Below are 23,417 nucleotides of genomic sequence, written 5' to 3'. Positions count from 1 at the left end.
CTGCTCAACTGCTCGATGATGCAGTGGTACTAAGTAGGAGTTCAGTTGTTTTCTTTTAACATTTTTATCTTACCAAGCCGTCAAGTGGAGTGACTGGTTCGTCACTAATGAATTCTATATTTGGGACACTGTTTAACAGTATAACTTTGACTGGTTGATTCGATAAGAGTAAGACATTCAATTATATACAATCATGATACTAAAAATGCTGTTATCAATTAGTTTTAAGTTAAATAATTACTCATTTGTTATTAGCTACTGCAATCAAGCGTTGATCCGAATTCAAGACCCTCGTAAAGCACCTAAGGTTTGCTCCAAAATTTTTTATAAATCTCGAACATTTTGTTTTGCTCCAAATTTTTTTATAAATCTCGAGTTTTTTTAAATTTTATCTGTAGTTTAAATATGCTAATCTATAGCTAATATTCTGGATTTGCCAAAATAATAGATTAGTTTTAAAGTGTTAAAGCTAACAAGAAGAAAAACCCTTAAAATGTCGAACTAGAAGAATTGTGTTTCAATGCACGTGGAAAATTTTTCGGAATAGTCATTCTGTTAAGTTAGTATCTGCTTTTGGATGTCTCCGATGTTTCTTTTTTTCCTTGTTTGGGGGAACACATCCCGCGAAATAGCGAGTGCCGCGCTGAAAGATGTGTTTATTTCTGTTTTGTTGTTTTCGCTGCTCTTCAAAGCTATTTTTGAAAACAACTGATGTGACTTGGAAACTGCTAGTCGCTGAGCGACTCAATTTTAAATTTTCAGGGGAACATTCATTAGTGATGCAACATTTTCTAGAAAGATAAATATTACATCCCTGCCGAGCGAACTAAAAGTAGTCATTAGAATTTTCTTGATCTCAGATTAAACTGCATCGTAATTGATCGCGATTGATTTTTTTATAGAAATTTTATATACCAATTAAGATGAGAAATTGCACGTAATTCCTGCACGTTCCCTAAGCATATGTACCATGGATGGTGTACAGCAGATGTCCCATAAAAAAGAGGTTGGAAGGATGTTGCCGAGGTTCGCTTGAATTTGTAATTGATGAAAATTTATTAGATGGATCAGAATGAGACTTTTATACACTTAATTTTATTATTTCATCATTTGGTACGGTCAACAACATACCTTCCCGTTGAAGTAAATTTTTGGTACCAAGTCGATGCTCCGATTATTAGTATGATTTATTATTTATGTTTTGTATTTGGGAGCTCGATCAAGTAAAGGTAATGTGAAACAGTTAATTACTTTGTGATACTTTTCTCATTTACAATGAATTAACACAATTTGAATTAGCAGTTAATAAAAGTCTACGGAATTTCCAGAATGGCACGTGCTGACACAGGCAAGTCCAATTTTCGACCACGACCACAGCATTTGGGGGCATATTTCATGCAATGACACGTTGAATATTGATTTCCAAATCATCAACCGTTACTGGTTTATACACATAAACCAATGACTTCAATAAATCGATGTTCCACCGGTCCATTTCTCGAAATAATATTGTCTTTGAAATGTTCTTTCAATAAGTCGATTGTTTCGACCGCAGTATGACAAGTGGCACTATCCGGTTGAAACCACATTTCGTCCACATCCATATCTTGAAGATCTAGCAACAAAAATTCATTGATCATGACTCTGTATCGATTTCCATTCACGGTAACACATAATCCTTCCACATTTTTCAAAGAAATAAGGACCGATGATTTATCGGGATGCATCTGTAATTCTTGAACGGCTTGTCGTTTATCTTTTCTCCAAATACGGAAATTTTGCTTGTTGACGCATCCATTCAACCAAAAATGCGTCTCATCACTGAAGAGAAGTTTGCGCCATAAATAGTTTTAATTGAACAATGATTTTGAAAATAAATTTCCACGATTTGGAAGTGTTGTTCTGGAGTTACCCTATCCATGATGATTTGCCAATCAATACTAAGTAGAGACTTCACATTACACTGTCAAAACAATTGTCAGACAATAGAGTAATTCCTATTGAAAAAAAAACACACCCGTTCTATGAATGTGCAAAATTTCTTCACAATCTGTCAAGTTGGGGACGTTGCTGAGAAGGTCAATGCTTCTGTCTGGTACAACTTGGAAGACAATAAAGCGGTTCATGTCGTCAAGATGAGGAAGGCGCCAACCAAACCGATGAACAGAAAACGGTGGTCAAGTCCCGTACCATAGTGTACGCGAAGGTAAAAGTTGTTAGTAAACGGGACTCTAGAAAACTTTCCTCGCCTCGCATGTACGAGATGTGTGTCTTTACGCGAAATTATAATGTCAGGTTCTTTTGACGTAATAATAGACATTATTCTTTGTTGGTTTTTACCATATTGATTTTATTGAGTTGTTTTTGTCTTAAACCAACCTAGCTAGCTTATAGTTTCTAATCGATACATGCTGTAATGGGAGCAGTAAGTTTGTTTACATAGTTCTATTTTACTTATGGTTTATGTAGCCAGGAGGTTGGTAAACGACTGGACAATGCGCAATTCAGGCCCCAATGTGGTTCATAGCCTCTTGTCTAGTAACTCCTATCCCTACCTCCCCGCGGTGCCGACTGGGGTGCGAGTAACCATAGGAAAGATCGGGTAACCAACCCCGGTGGGACCTTGGTCGTATGCTGACAGAAAAGGGGGGCTTGTTTTCTCTTTACAGAGAGCCAGCCTACCCGAGCGTCTGTTCCCCATGTTGGGGCGGCTCGAAACAGCGTCTGTTCTCCATGTTAGGAGCGGCTGATTACCGTCCTTGTGTCCGTGTGGGTCTCTAAACAGTGCTGAAACGATGGCCCTCCGGCGAGACAGGAGGTTGGTGTTGGCCTAACAAGCCGCCCGGAAAAAAACATGTTATGTACGATCAAGAAAGAAATACGACTCGGAATAATCGGCAAAGAGCTACGCAACGAACAAAGGACTACGATTGGAAGTTTGGCACATGGAACTGCAAATCGCTTGGCTTCCCAGGATATGACCGAATGCTGCATGATGAGCTTCAAATCCGCGGCTTCGATGTCGTAGCATTGCAGGAACTTTGTTGGACGGGACAGAAGGTGTGGAAAAGTGGGCATCGAGCGGCTACCTTCTACCAAAGCTGTGGGACAGCCAGCGTTCTAGGAACTGGATTTGTAGTGTTGGACAAGATGCGCCAGCGCGTGATTGGGTGGCAGCCAATAATGATAGGATGTGCGTATTGAAGATCAAGGGTCAAGGTCGTTTCTTCTATTACAGCATCATCAATGTGCACTGCCCACATGAGACAAGACCCGATGACGAGAAGGAAGCATTTTACGTGCAGCTGGAACGAACCAACGACAGCTGTCCACGGCGGGATGTAAAACTTGTCATCGGCGACATGAATGCTCAGGTAGGCCGGGAGGCAATGTACAGGCCCGTGATCGGGCTGGAGAGCCTGCACGAGGTAACAAACGACAACGGCCAACGATGCGTGAATTTTGCAGCCTCCCGAGGAATGGTAGCTCGTAGCACCTTCTTCCCCCGCAAAGATATCCACAAAGCCACCTGGAGATCACCTGATCAACATACGGAAAATCAAATCGACCACGTTCTCATCGACGGGCGATTCTTCTCCGACGTCATCAATGTCCGCACCTACCGCAGTGCCAACATTGATTCTGACCACTACCTTGTTGCAGTTTGTATGCGCTCAAAACTATCGATGGTGCACAACACTCGTCTCACAGGAACGCCGGGATTCAATCTCGAGCAGCTACGTAGCGTCCGTACTGCAGAGGAATACGCGCAACAACTGGAGGTAGTGCTACCAATGGAAGAGCAGCTGGCGCGGCGACTCTTGAAGACGGCTGGGGGAATATATGATCCGCCTGCTTCAACCGTACTAAGTACGAGGTTATCGAATCGAGGAAATGACTGGTTTGACGGCGAATGTCAGCAGTTGGTCGAAAAGAAGAATGCAGCAAGGGCGAGGATGCTGCAACACCGCACTAGAGCGAACGAGGAACGATACAGACAGGCACGGAACAGACAGAACGCGGTTTTCCGGGGGAAAAAGCGCCACCAGAAAGACCAAGATCGCGAAGCGATAGAACAGCTGTACCGCGCAAATGATACACGGAAATTCTATGAGAAGGTGAACCGCTTACGTAGAGGCTTCACGCCACAGGCCGAAATGTGCAGAGATACCAGTGGTAACCTTCTCACGAACGAACGTGAGTTGATCGACAGGTGGAAGCAGTACTATGACGAGCATCTGAATGGCGAAGCACAGTACTCCAGAAGTGTCGTGAATACAACGTACCCACGCATCACCTATTAATTGACTTCAAAGCGGCATACGACACAATCGATCGAGAACAGCTATGGCAGATAATGCACGAAAACGGTTTCCCGGATAAACTGACGCGATTGGTCAAAGTAACGATAGATAGAGTGATGTGCTACTTCCGAGTATCTGGGACGCTCTCGAGTCCCTTCGAATCTAGGAGAAGGCTACGGCAAGGTGATGGACTCTTTTATATCTTGTTCAATATTGCCTTGGAAGGTGTGATTCGAAGAGCGAGGATCGACACGAGTGGCACGATCTTCCGAAAGTCCGTACAACTTTCTGGCTTCGCTGACGGTATTGATATTGTAATACGTAACCTTGAGAAGATGACGGAAACCTACATCGGACTGAAAGCTGAAGCTAGGCGTATCGGACTGGCCATAAATGCGTCGAAAACAAAATACATGAGAGGAAGAGGCTCTAGAGAAGAAACACTACGCCTCTCACTACGAATATTGATAGACGGTGACGATATCGAGGTGGTTGACGAGTTTAGGTGCTTGGTCTCACTGGTGACCGCCGACAATGACACCAGCAGAGAAATACAGAGACGTATTTTGGCAGGGAATCGTGCGTACTTTGGATTCAGAAAAACCCTTCGATCGAGAAAAGTACGCCACCGCACGAAATTGACCATCTACAAAACGCTCATTAGACCGGTTGTTCTCTATGGCCACGAGACCTGGACTATGTTGGCAGAGGACCAACGCGCCCTCAGTGTTTTCGAAAGAAAAAAAAAAGTTCTGAGGACCATCTATGGCGGAGTGCAGATGGTAGACGGAACGTGGAGACGGCGTATGAATCACGAATTGCAACAGCTGCTAGGAGAACCACCCATCGTACGGACATCCAAAATCGGACGTCTACAATGGGCTGGTCATGTCATAAGGATGTCGGACGACAGCCCAGTGAAAATGGTTCTTGAATCTAATCCGACTTTTACAAGAAGAAGAGGAGCGCAGCGAGCAAGGTGGATCGATCAAGTGGAGTGTGATCTCAGAAGCGTCCGTGCCTTGAGTGGCTGGCGACGAGCAGCCATGGACACCCCAGGCCTATAGCTGTTAGGTAAGGTAAGGTAAGGTAAGGAAGGGAGAAAGAACTACTCACCTGCTCACGTTGTTGGGTGCAGTTATGATGCAAGGCGTTTAGCTAGCTTGGGAATTGGGTGTGAGCCACCTGGTTTTGCAACCGGCTCTTAGCAAATGAAACAATCGTTCAAGTGCTTTTTACAATCCGTGAGAAATTGCGGCTCGGCGTTAGCTTTGCTGTAATGTATGAGTTCTTTTTAAGAATACTTTTGGTGCATGTTAGTTTGATTGTTATGATGTGTGACATGAGAAGGATTTGTGTGAATGTTGGAATTTGGGAAAATGTCTGCCTCCGAAATGGATCGTAATGGACGACGGGACGTACATTAAAACGGACGTCAAGCAGATTTCTGGCCCCAAGTTTTCCAATGATAAGTCTTGCTTGAATGTTTCGGAGAAGTCTCGAAAGAAGAAGGTCGACAAATTTGCCAAGAAGCGCTATCTGTTGGCGGAGCAAATTCAGTATGTCGTATATGAAAAACCGGCAACATCAACGGCCAGATATATAAAGAAGAATGCCGCCTGCTGCTCTTCCTCCGGTCCCACGAAGATCCCACGTAATCGAAATATACTTTCTATGCGACTCTCTGTTTTGGCGGGCTCTGGCATCGTGCCATTACTTGAAATCGGTGACCGCATCAATTCGAAGTGATTTTTCCATAATATACTATTGGAAAACATTAATAATTTTTCTAATCATATGTAAGTTAAGTGTTTTCGAATTGATTGGTGATTGAATCATATAAATCCATTAGTAAAATGCCGAGTTTTAGTATTTGAAAATTATGACAGAAAAATCGAATACATCTATTTAAGAATTTTCTATTGGCACCCTGATCCATACAGTGAAGAGTAAGGCTATATTTGACTACATTTACCCATATTAAAGGAAGTATCAGCGTAACACAATTCAGTTTCATACTGTTTTCCCTAAACAAAGTATCAATACAATTTATTTTGTACGAAACTAGGAAACATATTTTCTTATAATGCCATCACTTTCGTTTCGTCCATACGACAAAGTATGCATTTGAAGAAAAAATCATAACACAATTTGAGTTTACAATAAAATATGTACTTATGAAAAATTATTCCCACTTGAGACACTTAAGTCAGTCGTTTTAGTTACCAAACAAACTAAGTACATTGAGGCCTTTTTTACACGGAGGATACGTACCGCCGCAAAAAAAAAAAACAATTAACTTTGGAAATCTGCGTAAAAAATACACAAGAATTTTTTTTACGCCGAATGTTTTATAAATACATGCCAGATCTGGTGTTTTCTCAAAAAAAATTGATAAAAATCGACTTTGGGACCGATTAAATTCGGAAATCCGCATAGAAAATATCACAAAACTAAAGAAACATTTTCTATGACGAATGTCTTAGAAACACATGAAACGTGGAGATCAGGTGTAATCTCAAAAAATATTTTTTTGAAAACAATCTAAAATTTTCGGGACTGTCGGGATAACACCAGATCTCAACTTTTCCTGCATTTCTAAGACAAACCACGAGAACCGAATAACTTAGAAAAATCGCTTTAAAAAACCACGTATAATCGGAAATCCGCGTAATTTCTTAAGGCCATCGTCCAAGTACCATGCGCGCGGGTGGTTTTAGGAAATTTTCGATGGAAATTTCGAAAAATTTGCCAAAACCAAAAACATACAGACCTTTGAAATACTTTTATCTATCTACAGGGTGAAAATGACTGGAAAATTCGGAGGATTTTACGAGTCTTATCAAAAATAGCGCTGAAAAAATGAGCTTTTTTTGTAATTTTTCACAATTATTTGAAAAAATAATTTGATGGAATGAAATTTTTTTTCAAAAAAAACCTCATGCTGGCAACAAGGATCACATTCGGACACATTTTTGGAAAACCTTTTCACGCTTTTCATGGAAAATCAACGAATTTCATATAACCGATTTCGTGGAAATTTTTGAAATTCGTGGATTTTCTATGAAAAGCGTGAAAAGGTTTTCCAAAAATGTGTCCGAATGTAATCTGTGTATCCATAATAAAGTTTATTTGAAAAAAAAAGTTTATGTCATCGCTTTATTTTTCCAGATAATTGTGAAAGATCACAAAAACTCTCATTTTTCAGAGCTATTTTTGATAAGACTCGGAAAATCCTCCGAATTTTCCAGCCATTTTCACCCTGTAGATAGATAAATGTATTTCAAAGGTCTGTATGTTTTTGGTTTTGGCAAATTTTTCGAAATTTCCATCGAAAATTTCCTAAAACCACCCGCGCGCATGGTACTTGGACGATGGCCTTAAATCCGCGTGAAAAAATTGATTATATTGTATTGATTTTATAAAAGGATATGTATTTTGCATGAAATTTTTCTTCAAATCGTGTCATATACCATTCGACTCAGTTCGTCGAATGCGCAAAATTCTATGTGTGTATGTGTGTATGTGCATATGTGTGTATGTAACGTTTCTTGCACTAATTTTTCTAAGAGATGGTTGGACCGATTTGCACAAACTTGGATTCAAATGAAAGGTCTTGTGATACAAAATTCCTGAACATTATTTGGATTCGACTTCCGGTTCCGGAATAATGGGGTGAAATGTAACTGTGAAAATAAGTGCACCAACTTTTTCCGGAAATGGCTAAACTGATTTTAACTAACTTAGATGTAAAATGTGCAAAAAATTTAAAATATGTGTACTATTTTTTCTCAGAGATGACGCGACTTACTTACTCACTTTTCTCACTTTTTACAAAACTTCTTAACTTTATCTGGATCGGACTTCCGAATCCGGAATTATGAGTAAAGTATGTCAAAAATGGTATACCGTCACTTAGAGCGGCGAAACAAACAACGAACAAAAAAATTAAACTGGCCTCAAGGCTACTTCAATCGGTTGTCATTATCAGTAGATGGCCAAACAAACCGATTTCGGCTATCCTGGTTCCCGGTTTCCGATTTCGGATGCACCGGAAATAGTGATTTACCAAATGGTACACACTTTTCTCAGCGATAGTTTGACCGATTTTCACAAACTTAGGTTCAAATGAAAGGTCCTGTGGTCCCATACAGAATTTCTTAATCTCATTGCGATCCAACTTTCGGTTTCGTAAATATAGGGCAAAGCGTGTTAAAAATTGTATACCATCATTTAAAAAACGTAAAAATATCTAAATCGGACTCAAAACTACTCCAATTGATAGTTTTTTTATCAGTAGACGGTCAAACAAACCGATTTCGGATATTCTTTCAAGAATCGAAGAAAATTAACTTAAAGAATACCACAGTATTATATATGATAATATGATTGATATGAAAAAGGCATCATTACACCACTAGGTGGATTAAAACAGGTTTTTGACGTTTATTTTAACTTTTTGCCTTTCTCATATAGAAAGGTTATGCAATCACTGTGAAAACCGACTTTTGATCCGAGGCCCGGAGGGCCGAGTGTCATATACCATTCGACTCAGTTCGTCGAGTACGCAAAATGGCTCTGTGTGTGTATGTGTGTATATGTGCGTATGTGTGTATGTAACGTTTTTTTGCACTAACTTTTCTAGGAGATGGCTGAACCGATTTTCACAAACTAAAATTCAAATTCCTGAATATTATTTGGATCCGACTTCCGGTTCGGGAGTTATGGGGTAAAAAAAGAAAATATGTGTTCTAACTTTTCTCATAGATGGCGCGACCGATTTTCACAAAATTAGGTTCAAATGAAAGGTCCTGTAGTCCCATACGTAATTCCTGAATTTCATGCGGATCTGACTTCCGGATCCGGAAATATAGGGTAAAGTGGGTTAAAAATTGTATACCATCAATGAAAATGGGGAAAACCTTAACAAAATTCTAAATCGACCTCAAATCTTTTCCAATTGTTAGTTTTCATCAGTAGATGGTCAAACAAACCGATTTCGGTTATTCTTTTAAGAATCGAAGAAAATTATTTTGAAGAATACCACAGTATTATATATGATAGTATGATTGATATGAGAAAGGCATCATTACACCACTTGGTGGATTAAATCAGGTTTTTCGCATTCCGTTCGATTCATTAGCTTATTTAACTGTATTCTCCTTATTTCTCTTTTTTCAGGTTAGTATCTGCGATGTGTTTTCCGGCCTTCAACTTCTAAGAATATATACACTCTTACCAGTCGCTACCCAATTTTTGGGTAGAAACCTACCGAAAATCAACTAAAGTGATTCTCCGCATTCTTAGGTAATTATCGTATTACATTAAGCAGACTAATGAGTGATGACCTCAATATTTAGGTAAATGGAAGATTACCCAAGTGTTGTCATGGCAACTTTGGCAATGCTCGCTACCTATTTTATACGATCAAGTCAAATGATTTTTTACGATCAAGTGCATGATGATTTAATTACTACCTATTATGAACTCAAAAAGAGTAATCGGTTATTTACCTAAAATTTGAGTGGAACCCACATTTGGTTCCTACCTAATGTTGGATAGCTCATAGAGAATTTCTATTCGATTTCTATTTTAAAAATGTAAACTCGATATTCGGTGTATAAAGGTTTGACTAAACTCTTCTCATCTGCTGCAGATTCTGAACGTTCAAAAATTTTTCCTCAAGGTCTTCGGATATATACTGCTCTGAACTAATTAATTTTATAAGCGAAATAAATACTTCGGTTTAGTGGATGATTTACAATCTTAAGAGAAAAGACATTGCTGAAAAACGTAAAAGCAGTTTTCTCCACTATCGTTGAGCCACGATTCAAAAACGGAATATCAGTTTGTTTAGTTCGTTTTTCCAAAGGTTTTTTTTCTACACTTTTACAATTTTGTTGTTCTTAGTTTTGTGTAATACCTTTTAATATGTATTGCAAAACAATATAGAATTCACTAAATCGTCGAAGCCCCATCTACTAATCTATTCAGCTCGACGAATATGGATAAGTTTTCTGTACGTCAAAATATCAAATCATCTTATTGCTAGTTGGATTGGGTACGATATTTTGATTGATTTGATGTTTTTTTTCTCGCTCACATCAAAGTCATGGCATCAAAGGCTCTTCGTTCACACGCTGTGCTCCCGTTCGCCGCCTATACAACAGTGACTACTTCACTGAAGTGATATCCAAAGCCTGAGTGAAAGTTAGCACAATCTATGAACAGCTTAAAATTTGAAACACAATTACAGGATCTCCAATAAAACAATATGGGATTTAAAATTATTTCAAAATCTTTCTGTAACAGAAAACCATAATCAAGCAGAAAATAAAATCTGGCTTAATACTCCTTCCGTTAAGATATCTTATATACAGAAAAACAAGTCGAACTTCATTCATTTGTCGTAAAACCCGAATACGCAAAAATGCCGGCATAATTCCACGATTACGGCGAAAGTTGTGCAATCTTGAATCATTGTCAAGGGGTTTTACTTGTTTGATTTTATTTATTTGTTGGTGCCACCGAACGTGTACACTCACCAGTTGGGATTCGGTTGGCGTGAAAACATCCCCGAAAGCCGGTTGATCGGGATAAAAATAAAATTATCAGGAGACCAGCTGTAAAGCAGGCCGGTTTTACAGCCGGTTTGCAGCGAAAACAAAAAATCTGGTTGGTCGACTAATGGTAATGAAAAAAGCTTATACAAACGTCTCACATACAATCCAGATCTTCACATTGTTGAAAGTTGTTGGCCAAATATTTTCACGAAAGATTACAATTTCTTCAATTGAACAATTATGAAATAAATATTCGATTGAACTACGGTATTTGGCTGTATTGGTTCCACTTTTTTGATACACTATAGTTGCTAGACGTTGTTGGTTCAGGAAGTGATCGCATTAATCGGCAATTCAAGAAAAGCGAAAATCTTAGTCTAAAACTCTTCCGCTTTCTTTAAAACCGCTCGAGAAAAAATATTTCAGTTTCAGCTTACATCCACTAACACATTTGATTAGCAACAAACACATTCCTATATAGATTTCCCTTTGCAGAAATTATTGCGATATAAAGATTTATTACGTACCTTCTATAAGTAATCAAGCAAAATATGAAGCTTTAATTTAACACGCGAAAGGCAATGGATATGGAATGTTGTCGTAAAACTATATATTGTTCCGAAAACTGCTTTTGTAACAGAAAATATATAGTTTTGTTTATTTTGGGTAGCGCAATCTAATACAAATCCATTTAAGCAGTGTTGCTAATTTTTTATTAGGGAATTGAAATCTACATTCATAAAATGTAAGCAATTTTCCATCCAACGTTGGTGAAAAATATATTAAAACTGATATTTCATCCAAAAAGTCTGGCTTAACGTTCGTTTGAGAATAAATTATTGCTAAAAAAGATTGTTTGAAACTGAATCGTGCAAGCCATTTTGATAAACTCGTTGCACTCCATATATGAATACATAGATCTATGATATATGTACCAAATAAAATGTACGTAATACACAAATTACCAACACAAGTTAACTTGGTTTACTCTTGATCCTTAAACTAACGCTTAGTTTTCTGTCAAAATGTATTGAAAAATAAAAACAATGTTCTGAGATCCAGTAGGAGATTAATAGTATCAATTTTCTTTCTCCGAACGGGACCAGCCTAGCGCCCGTCTGGCATCCGACGGAAAAAAACTTTACCAAGAATAGATCCACTGGATTCCTGATTGCATGTCGTAAGAAATGAAAATTGCAGGAGTTTTTCTTCAGTTACGAATTTTTTTCCACGTTTTACATCTTTTTTTTTCATAAATACGTTTATTTCATAGGCAATATACATAAGTTTTTCTTCGCCGTGGCATCCACAATACATAGTACTTTAATTCTAATACATTTCGAATATCATATTAGTATGTTGGTATTCATTAGTTAATCTAAACACTGTTTTTATCAAGCGAGTTGCTATTTTAAATTACATTAAATAAAATACATTTATTTTGTACATGATCTTATAACTATTTCAGGTTTGTTTGTATCAGTTCATCACTTTTACTAAATATCATATAGTTGGCTATTACAGGGTCCGGCACTCGAAGTGTAACCAATTAAAAAGGCCATAAATTCAGTTTGGAAAATTACTTTTACCTAATTAAAAGTACAAAATGTGTAAAAATAATACAAAATTCAGAATTAATTCACTTTTGCTCGATATGACCACCTTTTACCTTGACTATGGCCTTGAGACGGTCAAAAAACGAATCGCAAGTTGCCGAATGTGACTTGCAGGTATTTAGGCCCACTCGCGGACAATAACTTTTTTCAGCGCCTCGGGACTGGTGTATCTTTTAGTTCGGACTTTGCTCTCCAAAATGGCCCAAAGAGAATAATCCATTGGATTCGCATCTGGTGAATTCGAGAGCCATTGTGTGGACGTGATGAAGTTCGGAACGTTGTTTTTCAGCCATTCTTGGTTCACTCGAGCTTTGTGAGACGGTGCCGAGTCCTGCTGAAACGTCCATGGTCTGCCACCGAAATGTTTGTCTGCCCACGGCTTCAAAGCAACCTCCAGAATATTTTCCCGATAATATGTCGCATTTACCTTGACGCCAGGCTCGATGAAAACGATTGGAGAGCGCCCATCGGCGGTTACAGCGGCCCAAACCATTATCTGTTGCGGGTGCTGCCTCCTGGTGGTCAATCGATGACTCAAATTCTCGTATGAACGGTCGGTCAAGTAAACCCTATCGTTTTGAGAGTTTACGAATTGCTCAATTGGAAAAATTTTCTCGTCAGAAAATACAATGTTCGGAAATTGACCGCTTTCGGCCAAACGAAGCAACTCCTTCGCTCTCTCAAGTCAAGATTTTTTTTTCGCGTTCACTTTTGACAAAATGCTTTCTTGCGCTTGTAAACAATACAACTCCGAACTGTCATTTAGCAAATTTCTAGAGAGCTGATACCTGTGCGTCAGCTGCGCGAGCGGTCTGAAGTTGGTTACACTTCGAGTGCCGGACCCTGTAGTTGAACTCATAGAAGAGAAAACAGTCTAACACAAAATAAAATTTAAATTGGAACTCCAATGGATTTAATGAAATGATAAAGAAGTTTCATGTATGCAAGGTCACGACAAGCAAGAATGTCGCGAATTGGGACATTGGATAGTCTATTTTGAGTACGCAAGGAATTTATTAGTTGAAATCTGACATCACGATACTCCACGCATGTCCAAACGACATGATCAATATCGCGATAACCTTCGCCACAAGCACAATGATTAGTTTCGAAAAGTCCAATTCGAAGGAGATGTGCATCTAACGTGTAGTGATTGGACATTAGTCTGGACATCACATCCAGTCCCCTGAACCATGCCTTAGTCGATATTTTAGGAATAATTGAGTGCATCCACCGACCCAGATCATCTTTATCCCAAGAAGCTTGCCAGCTGACAAGTGTTCTTTGGCGAGACGAGCTATAGAATTCGTTGGAAGCAATCGGTCTCTCATAAATTTCACCCTCAATAGAACCACGTTTAGATAAAATATCGGCTCTTTCATTGCCATTGTCATCTTGTCGCTTCATTTGTTTTGAAACATTAAGGGATGTTTTTATTCGTTCCGCAATAGCGTTTAAAATTTGCCACCAGTTTCCATATTGTTGAAACGTTCACTCGGGAAATCCTTGAGTTTCAGTGGTGCATCCGAGCATCTTGAAACCGGATTTACTCTAACAAATATCCTGCTCCAATGACACTTGTGGAATCTTACCTTACCTATCAGCCTAGTCCTGTGGCGTTCTTTGCTGTATCTAGCAAACGTCTCCATGTAGTTCGATCCACGACCGCATTTCGTCAGTCACTTAAGGCCCGGATACATCGTAAATCTTCCTCCACAAGATCGATCGATCTTGCTCCAGTTTTTCTTGTGCCTACCGGATCAGATTCAAGAATCACTTTCACTGGGTTACCTTCCTCTCATGTATTTTGGTTTTCGACGCATTCATAGCCAGTCCGATGCGCCTAACTTCAGCTTTCAGTCCGATGTATGTTTCCATCATTTTCTAAAGGTTCACAATCTCAACGACGTCAGCGATCGTATCACTCGACGGCAAAGGATTTGGGAGAGTAACAAAAGTGCAACAGTCAAGCTTATCATCCTTTTTGTAGATGGGACATAGGATAAGGGTTCCCTATTTCATCTCATTTGTAAGGACGTTACCCTAAAATCCTGACCCATAGCCACTAAAATCACAGCGATTTTTTCATATTTCTACTTAATTCGCCTTGCTCCACATTGGAAATTGATTCCCATTCCTTGGAAATTAAAATAATATTTAAAAAAAATCAATTAAAAATACTCCTGATATGTTCACTACTGTTCCCATAAATTAGCAATAGTCCAATCCACGTGCGAATGTGTTGGTGTGGCTATTCTCAGCAGTTGTAAGGTTAATGCTAGTGTGAGTATGTCGAAATAACCCAGTGAATTTTGTCGAGTCGCATCGTGCCATTATTGAAGACATATATGCAATAAAAAACACTGCAATGCCAAGAGAACAGTTGAGAAAGACATAAAATTGTTCATGAAACTCTATATCACGTAATGGAACTGCCTTCTACTTGGTTCATTAGTTCATAGCTTACCAAATTCTATATGCATTTTTCGCAGTGTATGATTATGAGTCAAAAATGTTTTTACCTCAGTGTAAGATTGAACCCACAAAAAACTTTGACTTCGGCTCGCACACATTCTAATTTCGTATATGAATAGATCTGTGCACTCTGCATCGGTGTGAGTAACAGAGACGTCAAATTGCTCAATAGCGACAGCAATCAAAACCAAAATATTGCACTATTACACTCTCAGGTTCAAAATGTCAGAATTTTCCCTAAAAAGGGCCCAATGCCAAGTATGAGACAGCACACGATATTTTTAGAAATAGTTTGGAATCATTTCGACGTTTTACATTTTTTTGATCGTTTTCATTACCTTTCGTTTTACATTTAAAATTTTACTGGTCAAGTTATTCGGAGAATTTAACAAAAAACAAAAAAAGGAATTGTTACTATTTAGGCACTAGCCCTTCTTAAAACAAAATGCAGAACCAGAGTTGCCATTTCTACAGATTTATCTATTGCCATTTATATAGATTTATGTATGTATGTTTTATACAGATTTTCTAAATTTAATACAGATTTGTAAAGGTTCATAAAAAACGTGAGAATTAAAAAGTTAGGTTTCTCTCTCTGAGTATGTGTTAGTATTTGATTGCAGTACTTCTTTAAAGGTTAAATAATCAACGGACAAATCCAATGTTAAAATGGAAATCTTTTGTGCAAATATTTGATGATGAACACTGATAAACAGTTTTATATTGAAACCAATTAAAACTGATTCATTTTATTAGTGTAAACAGATAGAGCAGATACATATTTTCTATGAAAATATCTGGCATCTCTGTGTGCAGCCGCTGAAGCTCACACACTTAACAGCGTTATGTAGACATATGGCGGAAAGAAACCAGTGCTACTAGATTTGTCACAATGGTTATTTCATTAGTATTTAACACGCTCTTTCTGGTAATAATCGAAGCCGAAATAGTTTTATTGAAATATTCATATCAACAATATAATTAAACTAACGTCACGGATACCAAAAAAATACTTGTTGATGATAATATGAAGAAGGAAAACATTTTTTTTTTTGTAAAATTATGAGAAAACTTGGCAACTTGCGAAACCAAATGAGATGAAAGCAAAGCGCAATCAAGTGAACTGAGTAAATAACTTTCTTCTCATATTCTTGAAAACTTTTATTGCTTGCTGGGTAATTTTTGAAATTTTTATTCCTTTATTGAACAAGTGACAAGTGAACATTACTAATTATGAAGTCATCCTGCATTCAATGGTAGTGTAATTGTGCAAAATAGTGATCGTGTTTTGAAACGAATCGATTAGTAGTTATTCAGAAATCTGACGAACTTCAAATCTTGAGACGAAAATGTGCCCTAAATTGGGAAGTGAGTTTGTTTTAAATGAAAACAAACGATAACCGAAGAATATATTTTGGTATTCTCGAGTTGTTTTACTTTCGGTCTTACACAGGAAAAATTAAAGAAAAATGCACTAACAAGACTATGTTTAAAAAAACACTTAGATTTGCTTTCAAAGTATATTGAAAAATGAAGAACTGTAAAGTAACTTTCAATTCAATTACATGGTACAAATATGTGCATGAAAATTGATGTAGATTCACAAAATAGTTTTGTCAGTGTACTTTTTATGCAAAACGGATCGGTAATCTTTTGTCTACGCTATGAAAACCGTTTGTCAATTAATAAACCTACACAGGGGCGGCAACTATGGGGGGCAAAGCATTTTTTGCCCTTCCAAAAGATTTTTTGGAGTGGCCATGCCCCTCCCAATATTTTGGCAACTGGAATAAATATTTGAAAATTTGCTAGAAATATCTTATGATATCACACTATTTTCTGTTATCTCCGTAATTCGTCTCCGTAATCGTTCATATTACTTAGCTAAGTTCCCACAATTTTTAAACTAATTTACTATAATGTGAAATGTGCTATACTTTACCAATTTCGAATATAGGTTGGAAAGTGTTTGTGATAATGTCACAACATTCAGAAGAGAAACTAAACTTGCTTACTTGGTTGCTTGTTATTTGCTTTAACCTCTTCGTTCTCTTTATAAAAATATTTCATATATTGCAAAGTTTAATGATCTGTAGTAATAATTGTTCGAGCCCCAGACCACTTCTATTCGCACTAATGCTTGATAATGAAATGCTACCAACTTTGATACAGTAGACGGCGAAGCGGTTATAAGCGCAGGTTATCAAAAAGGAGTCGGATTAGTATAATGATTAAGGAAATCCGGGGTGGAGAATATATTATAGATTTATTTCATTTTTAAGTTTTAGTTATTACTAAATAATATTTTGCCACTTCTTAGAAATTTATGGAAAAATGTTAGAGGGGTTACATACATTACGGCTTGAGAAAAAAAGCCCAATCTTTTGATTACTCTAGAAAGTGTGAAAGTGATTTTATTTCAATTAATTAAAAAGCATCGAATGTTTTTTTTTATTAATTTGACAATACACACAGGCACACTGCTTTAACTCTAAGATGCCGAGGGCATAGTATATGTTTTGTAATGTTTGTGAAAAATTTGTTGTCGTTGTATGTGGAAGATTGTAGATTGTACGGACCGAGTCGAGTGCCATATATGCCTGTGTGCAGAGATGTCCATCTTCCCCTGTGACGAAAAGCAAGTGTAATTTCTCCTCTTGCACTGACAACATCAACGAAAGCTCTTCTTTTTTACACACATACTGGAGCGTGCACACTGTTTTTTACAGTGTGCACGCTCCATGGGAGCGCTATTTTATTTATTTATTTTTTCATTGCTTCGCAATAAAATGCCTGAAAAGTGCTCTCAAATTCTCTGAGGTGGACGCAGATATTTTACCGAAGTGAACACGCCGATGTGCACTCTGGTGTACGGTTCGCTCAAGAGAAACGAGGGGCTCGAATATTTAACGAAAATACAATTTATCGCTGAATTTTGTGTATCCTACTGCAATAAATAGACCAGCTCTACTCTCTCTAAATTGATAAAAATCACAGAAGTGCTCGCTCGTCAGCGCACACATGGGTGTATTACGGCGAGAGCACGTGAGAGCAATTTATTTAAAGAAAATATGATTCCCTTGCACCGACTTTTTGCAAGGGACGATGCAAAAGAGGAAAAATTCGCTTAAATTGGACTCAAAACTATTCCCGTTTGGAATACAGGGTGATGAGTGTTTGAAATCTCAAGCCGTCATTTACACCAATAATGCAAAAATCTTCTGTATATGGATAGGTTATGCTAGTTTACGCCCGAACCAACTTTCCTGTTTATATTCAATGAGAGAGGCATAAACACCCCATTAAGGTTAATCTGCCAGATTTTTTTTAATAATTTTAATCAAATGAGAATATACCATAGATTTTCTTCGCTGTCTGAGTTACATAATAGAATAGTTAAATTTTCTATTTAATTATTCTAATATTTATTTATAAAAGTCATAAAAGTTGACTCCACTGTTAACAAAGTGTTGCCTACAGTTGTTGTCGTTGATTCAGGTGTTGTTGCAGTGATTGTTTCAGTTGTGGTTGTTGATTCTGGTGTAGTTGAAGTGATGCCTTCAGTTGTGGTTGTTGATTCAGGTGTTGTTGTAGTGATGCTTTCAGTTGTTGTCGTTGATTCTGGTGTTGTTGAAGTGATTCCTTCAGTTGTTGTCGATGATTCTGTTGTAGTTGAAGTGATGCTTTCAGTTGTGGTTGTTGATTCAGGTGTTGTTGATGTTGTGCCTTCAGTTGTTGTAGTTGATTCAGATGTTGTTGAAGTGATGCTTTCAGTTGTTGTCGTTGATTCAGGTGTGGTTGAAGTGATGCCTTCTATTGTCGTTGTTTCAGATGTTGTTGAAATGATGCTTTCAGTTGTGGTTGTTGATTCTGGTGTTGTTGAAGTGATTCCTTCAGTTGTTGTCGATGATTCTGGTGTAGTTGAAGTGATGCTTTCAGTTGTGGTTGTTGATTCAGGTATTGTTGATGTTGTGCCTTCAGTTGTTGTCGTTGATTCAGGTGTTGTTGAAGCGATGCTATCAGTTGTTGTTATATCTGGTGTAGTTGAAGTGATGCCTTATGTTGTCGTTGATTCAGATATTGTTGAAGTGATGCTTTCAGTTGTGGTTGTTGATTCAGATGTTGTTGAAGTGATTCCTTCAGTTGTTGTCGTTGATTCAGATCTTGTTGAAGTGATTTCTTCAGTTGTTGTCGTTGATTCAGGTGTGGTTGAAGTGATTCCTTCAGTTGTCGTTGATTCATATGTTGTTGAAGTGATGCTTTTAGTTGTGGTTGTTGATTCAGGTGTTGTTGTAGTGATGCTTTCAGTTGTTGTCGATGATTCTGGTGTAGTTGAAGTGATGCTTTCAGTTGTGGTTGTTGATTCAGGTGTTGTTGATGTTGTGCCTTCAATTGTTGTCGTTGATTCAGGTGTTGTTGAAGTGATGCTATCAGTTGTTGTTGTTATATCTGCTGTGGTTGAGGTGATTCCTTCAGTTGTCGTTGATTCAGATGTTGTTGAAGTGATACTTTCAGTTGTGGTTGTTGATTCTGGTGTTGTTGAAGTGATGCCTTCAGTTGTTGTCGTTGATTCTGGTGTAGTTGAAGTGATGCTTTCAGTTGTGGTTGTTGATTCAGGTGTTGTTGATGTTGTGCCTTCAGTTGTTGTCGTTGATTCAGGTGTTGTTGAAGTTGTGCTATCAGTTGTTGTTGTTATATCTGGTGTGGTTGAAGTGATGCCTTCAGTTGTCGTTGATTCAGATGTTGTTGAAGTGATACTTGCAGTTGTGGTTGTTGATTCAGGTGTTGTTAATGTTGTGCCTTCAGTTGTTGTCGTTGATTCTGGTGTAGTTGAAGTGATGCTTTCAGTTGTGGTTGTTGATTCAGGTGTAGTTGAAGTGATGCTTTCAGTTGTGGTTGTTGATTCTGTTGTGGTTAAAGTGATACCTTCAGTTGTTGTCGTTGATTCTGGTGTTGTTGAAGTGATGCGTTCAGTTGTTGTCGTTGATTCTGGTGTAGTTGAAGTGATGCTTTCAGTTGTGGTTGTTGATTCAGGTGTTGTTGAAGTGGTGCTATCAGTTGTTGTTGTTATATCTGGTGTGGTTGAAGTGATGCCTTCAGTTGTCGTTGATTCAGATGTTGTTGAAGTGATGCTTTCAGTCGTGGTTGTTGATTCAGGTGTTGTTGATGTTGTGCCTTCAGTTGTCGTTGATTCAGGTGTTGTTGAAGTGGTGCTATCAGTTGTTGTTGTTGTTATATCTGGTGTAGTTGAAGTGATGCCTTATGTTGTCGTTGATTCAGGTATTGTTGAAGTGATGCTTTCAGTTGTGGTTGTTGATTCAGATGTTGTTGAAGTGATTCCTTCAAATGTTGTCGTTGATTCAGATCTTGTTGAAGTGATTGCTTCAGTTGTTGTCGTTGATTCTGGTGTAGTTGATGTGATGCCTTCAGTTGTCGTTGATTCAGATGTTGTTGAAGTGATGCTTTCAGTCGTGGTTGTTGATTCAGGTGTTGTTGATGTTGTGCCTTCAGTTGTCGTTGATTCAGGTGTTGTTGAAGTGATACTTCCAGTTGTGGTTGTTGATTCAGGTGTTGTTGTATTGATGCTTTCAGTTGTTGTCGTTGATAATGGTGTAGTTGAAGTGATGCTTTCAGTTGTGGTTGTTGATTCAGGCGTTGTTGATGTTGTGCCTTCAGTTGTTGTCGTTGATTCAGGTGTTGTTGAAGTGGTGCTATCAGTTGTGGTTGTTGATTCAGGCGTTGTTGATGTTGTGCCTTCAGTTGTTGTCGTTGATTCAGGTGTCGTTGAAGTGATGCTTTCAGTTGTGGTTGTTGATTCAGGTGTTGTTGATGTTGTGCCTTCAGTTGTTGTCGTTGATTCTGGTGTAGTTGAAGTGATGCCTTCAGTTGTCGTTGATTCAGATGTTGTTGAAGTGATGCTTTCAGTCGTGGTTGTTGATTCAGGTGTTGTTGATGTTGTGCCTTCAGTTGTCGTTGATTCAGGTGTTGTTGCAGTGGTGCTATCAGTTGTTGTTGTTATATCTGGAGTGGTTGAAGTGATGCCTTCAGTTGTCGTTGATTCAGATGTTGTTGAAGTGATACTTTCAGTTGTGGTTGTTGATTCAGATGTTGTTGAAGTGATTCCTTCAGTTGTTGTCGTTGATTCAGATCTTGTTGAAGTGATTGCTTCAGTTGTTGTCGTTGATTCAGGTGTGGTTGAAGTGATTCCTTCAGTTGTCGTTGATTCATATGTTGTTGAAGTGATGCTTTCAGTTGTGGTTGTTGATTCAGGTGTTGTTGATGTTGTGCCTTCAGTTTTTGTCGTTGATTCTGGTGTAGTTGATGTGATGCCTTCAGTTGTCGTTGATTCAGATGTTGTTGAAGTGATGCTTTCAGTCGTGGTTGTTGATTCAGGTGTTGTTGATGTTGTGCCTTCAGTTGTCGTTGATTCAGGTGTTGTTGAAGTGGTGCTATCAGTTGTTGTTGTTGTTATATCTGGTGTAGTTGAAGTGATGCCTTATGTTGTCGTTGATTCAGATATTGTTGAAGTGATGCTTTCAGTTGTGGTTGTTGATTCAGGTGTTGTTGTAGTGATGCTTTCAGTTGTTGTCGATGATTCTGGTGTAGTTGAAGTGATGCTTTCAGTTGTGGTTGTTGATTCAGGTGTTGTTGATGTTGTGCCTTCAATTGTTGTCGTTGATTCAGGTGTTGTTGAAGTGATGCTATCAGTTGTTGTTGTTATATCTGCTGTGGTTGAGGTGATTCCTTCAGTTGTCGTTGATTCAGATGTTGTTGAAGTGATACTTTCAGTTGTGGTTGTTGATTCTGGTGTTGTTGTAGTGATGCTTTCAGTTGTTGTCGTTGATTCAGGTGTAGTTGAAGTGGTGCCTTCAGTTGTTGTCGTTGATTCAGGTGTTGTTAAAGTGGTGCTATCAGTTGTGGTTGTTGATTCAGGTGTTGTTGTGGTGATGCTTTCAGTTGTGATTGTTGATTCAGGTGTTGTTGTAGTGATGCTTTCAGTTGTGGTTGTTGATTCTGGTGTAGTTGAAGTGATGCCTTCAGTTGTTTTCGTTGATTCAGGTGTAGTTGAAGTGATTACTTCAGCGGTTGTCGGTGATTCTGGTGTAGTTGAAGTGATGCTTCCAGTTGTGGTTGTTGATTCAGGCGTTGTTGATGTTGTGCCTTCAGTTGTTGTCGTTGATTCTGGTGTAGTTGATGTGATGCCTTCAGTTGTCGTTGATTCAGATCTTGTTGAAGTGATGCTTTCAGTTGTGGTTGTTGATTCAGGCGTTGTTGATGTTGTGCCTTCAGTAGTTGTCGTTGATTTAGGTGTAGTTGAAGTGATGCTTTCAGTTGTGGTTGTTGATTCTGTTGTGGTTGAAGTGATAATTTCAGTTGTTGTCGTTGATTCAGGTGTTGTTGAAGTGATGCTTTCAGTTGTGGTTGTTGATTCAGGCGTTGTTGATGTTGTGCCTTCAGTTGTTGTCGTTGATTCAGGTGTAGTTGAAGTGATGCTTTCAGTTGTGGTTGTTGATTCTGGTGTTGTTGAAGTGATGCCTTCAGTTGTTGTCGTTGATTCTGGTGAAGTTGATGTGATGCCTTCAGTTGTCGTTGATTCAGATGTTGTTGAAGTGATGCTTTCAGTTGTGGTTGTTGATTCAGGCGTTGTTGATGTTGTGCCTTCAGTTGTTGTCGTTGATTCAGGTGTAGTTGATGTGATGCCTTCAGTTGTCGTTGATTCAGATGTTGTTGAAGTGATGCTTTCAGTTGTGGTTGTTGATTCAGGCGTTGTTGATGTTGTGCCTTCAGTTGTTGTCGTTGATTCAGGTGTAGTTGATGTGATGCCTTCAGTTGTCGTTGATTCAGGTGTTGTTGAAGTGGTGCTATCAGTTGTGGTTGTTGATTCAGGTGTTGTTGTGGTGATGCTTTCAGTTGTGGTTGTTGATTCAGGTGTTGTTGTAGTGATGCTTTCAGTTGTGGTTGTTGATTCAGGTGTTGTTGAAGTGGTGCTATCAGTTGTGGTTGTTGATTCAGGTGTAGTTGAAGTGATGCTTTCAGTTGTGGTTGTTGATTCTGGTGTAGTTGAAGTGATGCCTGCAGTTGTTTTCGTTGATTCAGGTGTAGTTGAAGTGATTACTTCAGCTGTTGTCGGTGATTCTGGTGTAGTTGAAGTGATGCTTTCAGTTGTGGTTGTTGATTCAGGCGTTGTTGATGTTGTGCCTTCAGTTGTTGTCGTTGATTCTGGTGTAGTTGATGTGATGCCTTCAGTTGTCGTTGATTCAGATGTTGTTGAAGTGATGCTTTCAGTTGTGGTTGTTGATTCAGGCGTTGTTGATGTTGTGCCTTCAGTAGTTGTCGTTGATTCAGGTGTAGTTGAAGTGATGCTTTCAGTTGTGGTTGTTGATTCTGTTGTGGTTGAAGTGATAATTTCAGTTGTTTTCGTTGATTCAGGTGTTGTTGAAGTGATGCTTTCAGTTGTG

At 38.5% G+C, this 23,417-nt stretch overlaps 2 protein-coding genes across 3 annotated transcripts in view; one reads left to right on the top strand and one right to left on the bottom strand.

Moving 5' to 3' along the window:
- The window catches only part of LOC131434570 (arginine kinase 1), a 243,705-nt gene that overhangs the window by 73,210 nt on the left and 147,078 nt on the right, over window positions 1-23,417 (top strand). The gene's annotated exons all lie outside the window — the stretch shown is intronic.
- LOC131434569 (mucin-2-like) lies at window positions 16,413-21,445 on the bottom strand (the record flags this gene model as incomplete). The annotated part of the gene is given in 1 exon segment (XM_058601400.1): window positions 16,413-21,445. A coding segment is annotated over 1 exon segment (2,430 nt), but the record flags the coding sequence as incomplete, so codon positions are not given.

The sequence above is a fragment of the Malaya genurostris genome, chromosome 3 (genome assembly GCF_030247185.1).
Source record: "Malaya genurostris strain Urasoe2022 chromosome 3, Malgen_1.1, whole genome shotgun sequence".
NCBI lineage: Eukaryota > Metazoa > Arthropoda > Insecta > Diptera > Culicidae > Malaya > Malaya genurostris.
Note: the sequence above shows the minus strand (reverse complement) of the source record. Positions and strands in the feature narration are given on the sequence as shown.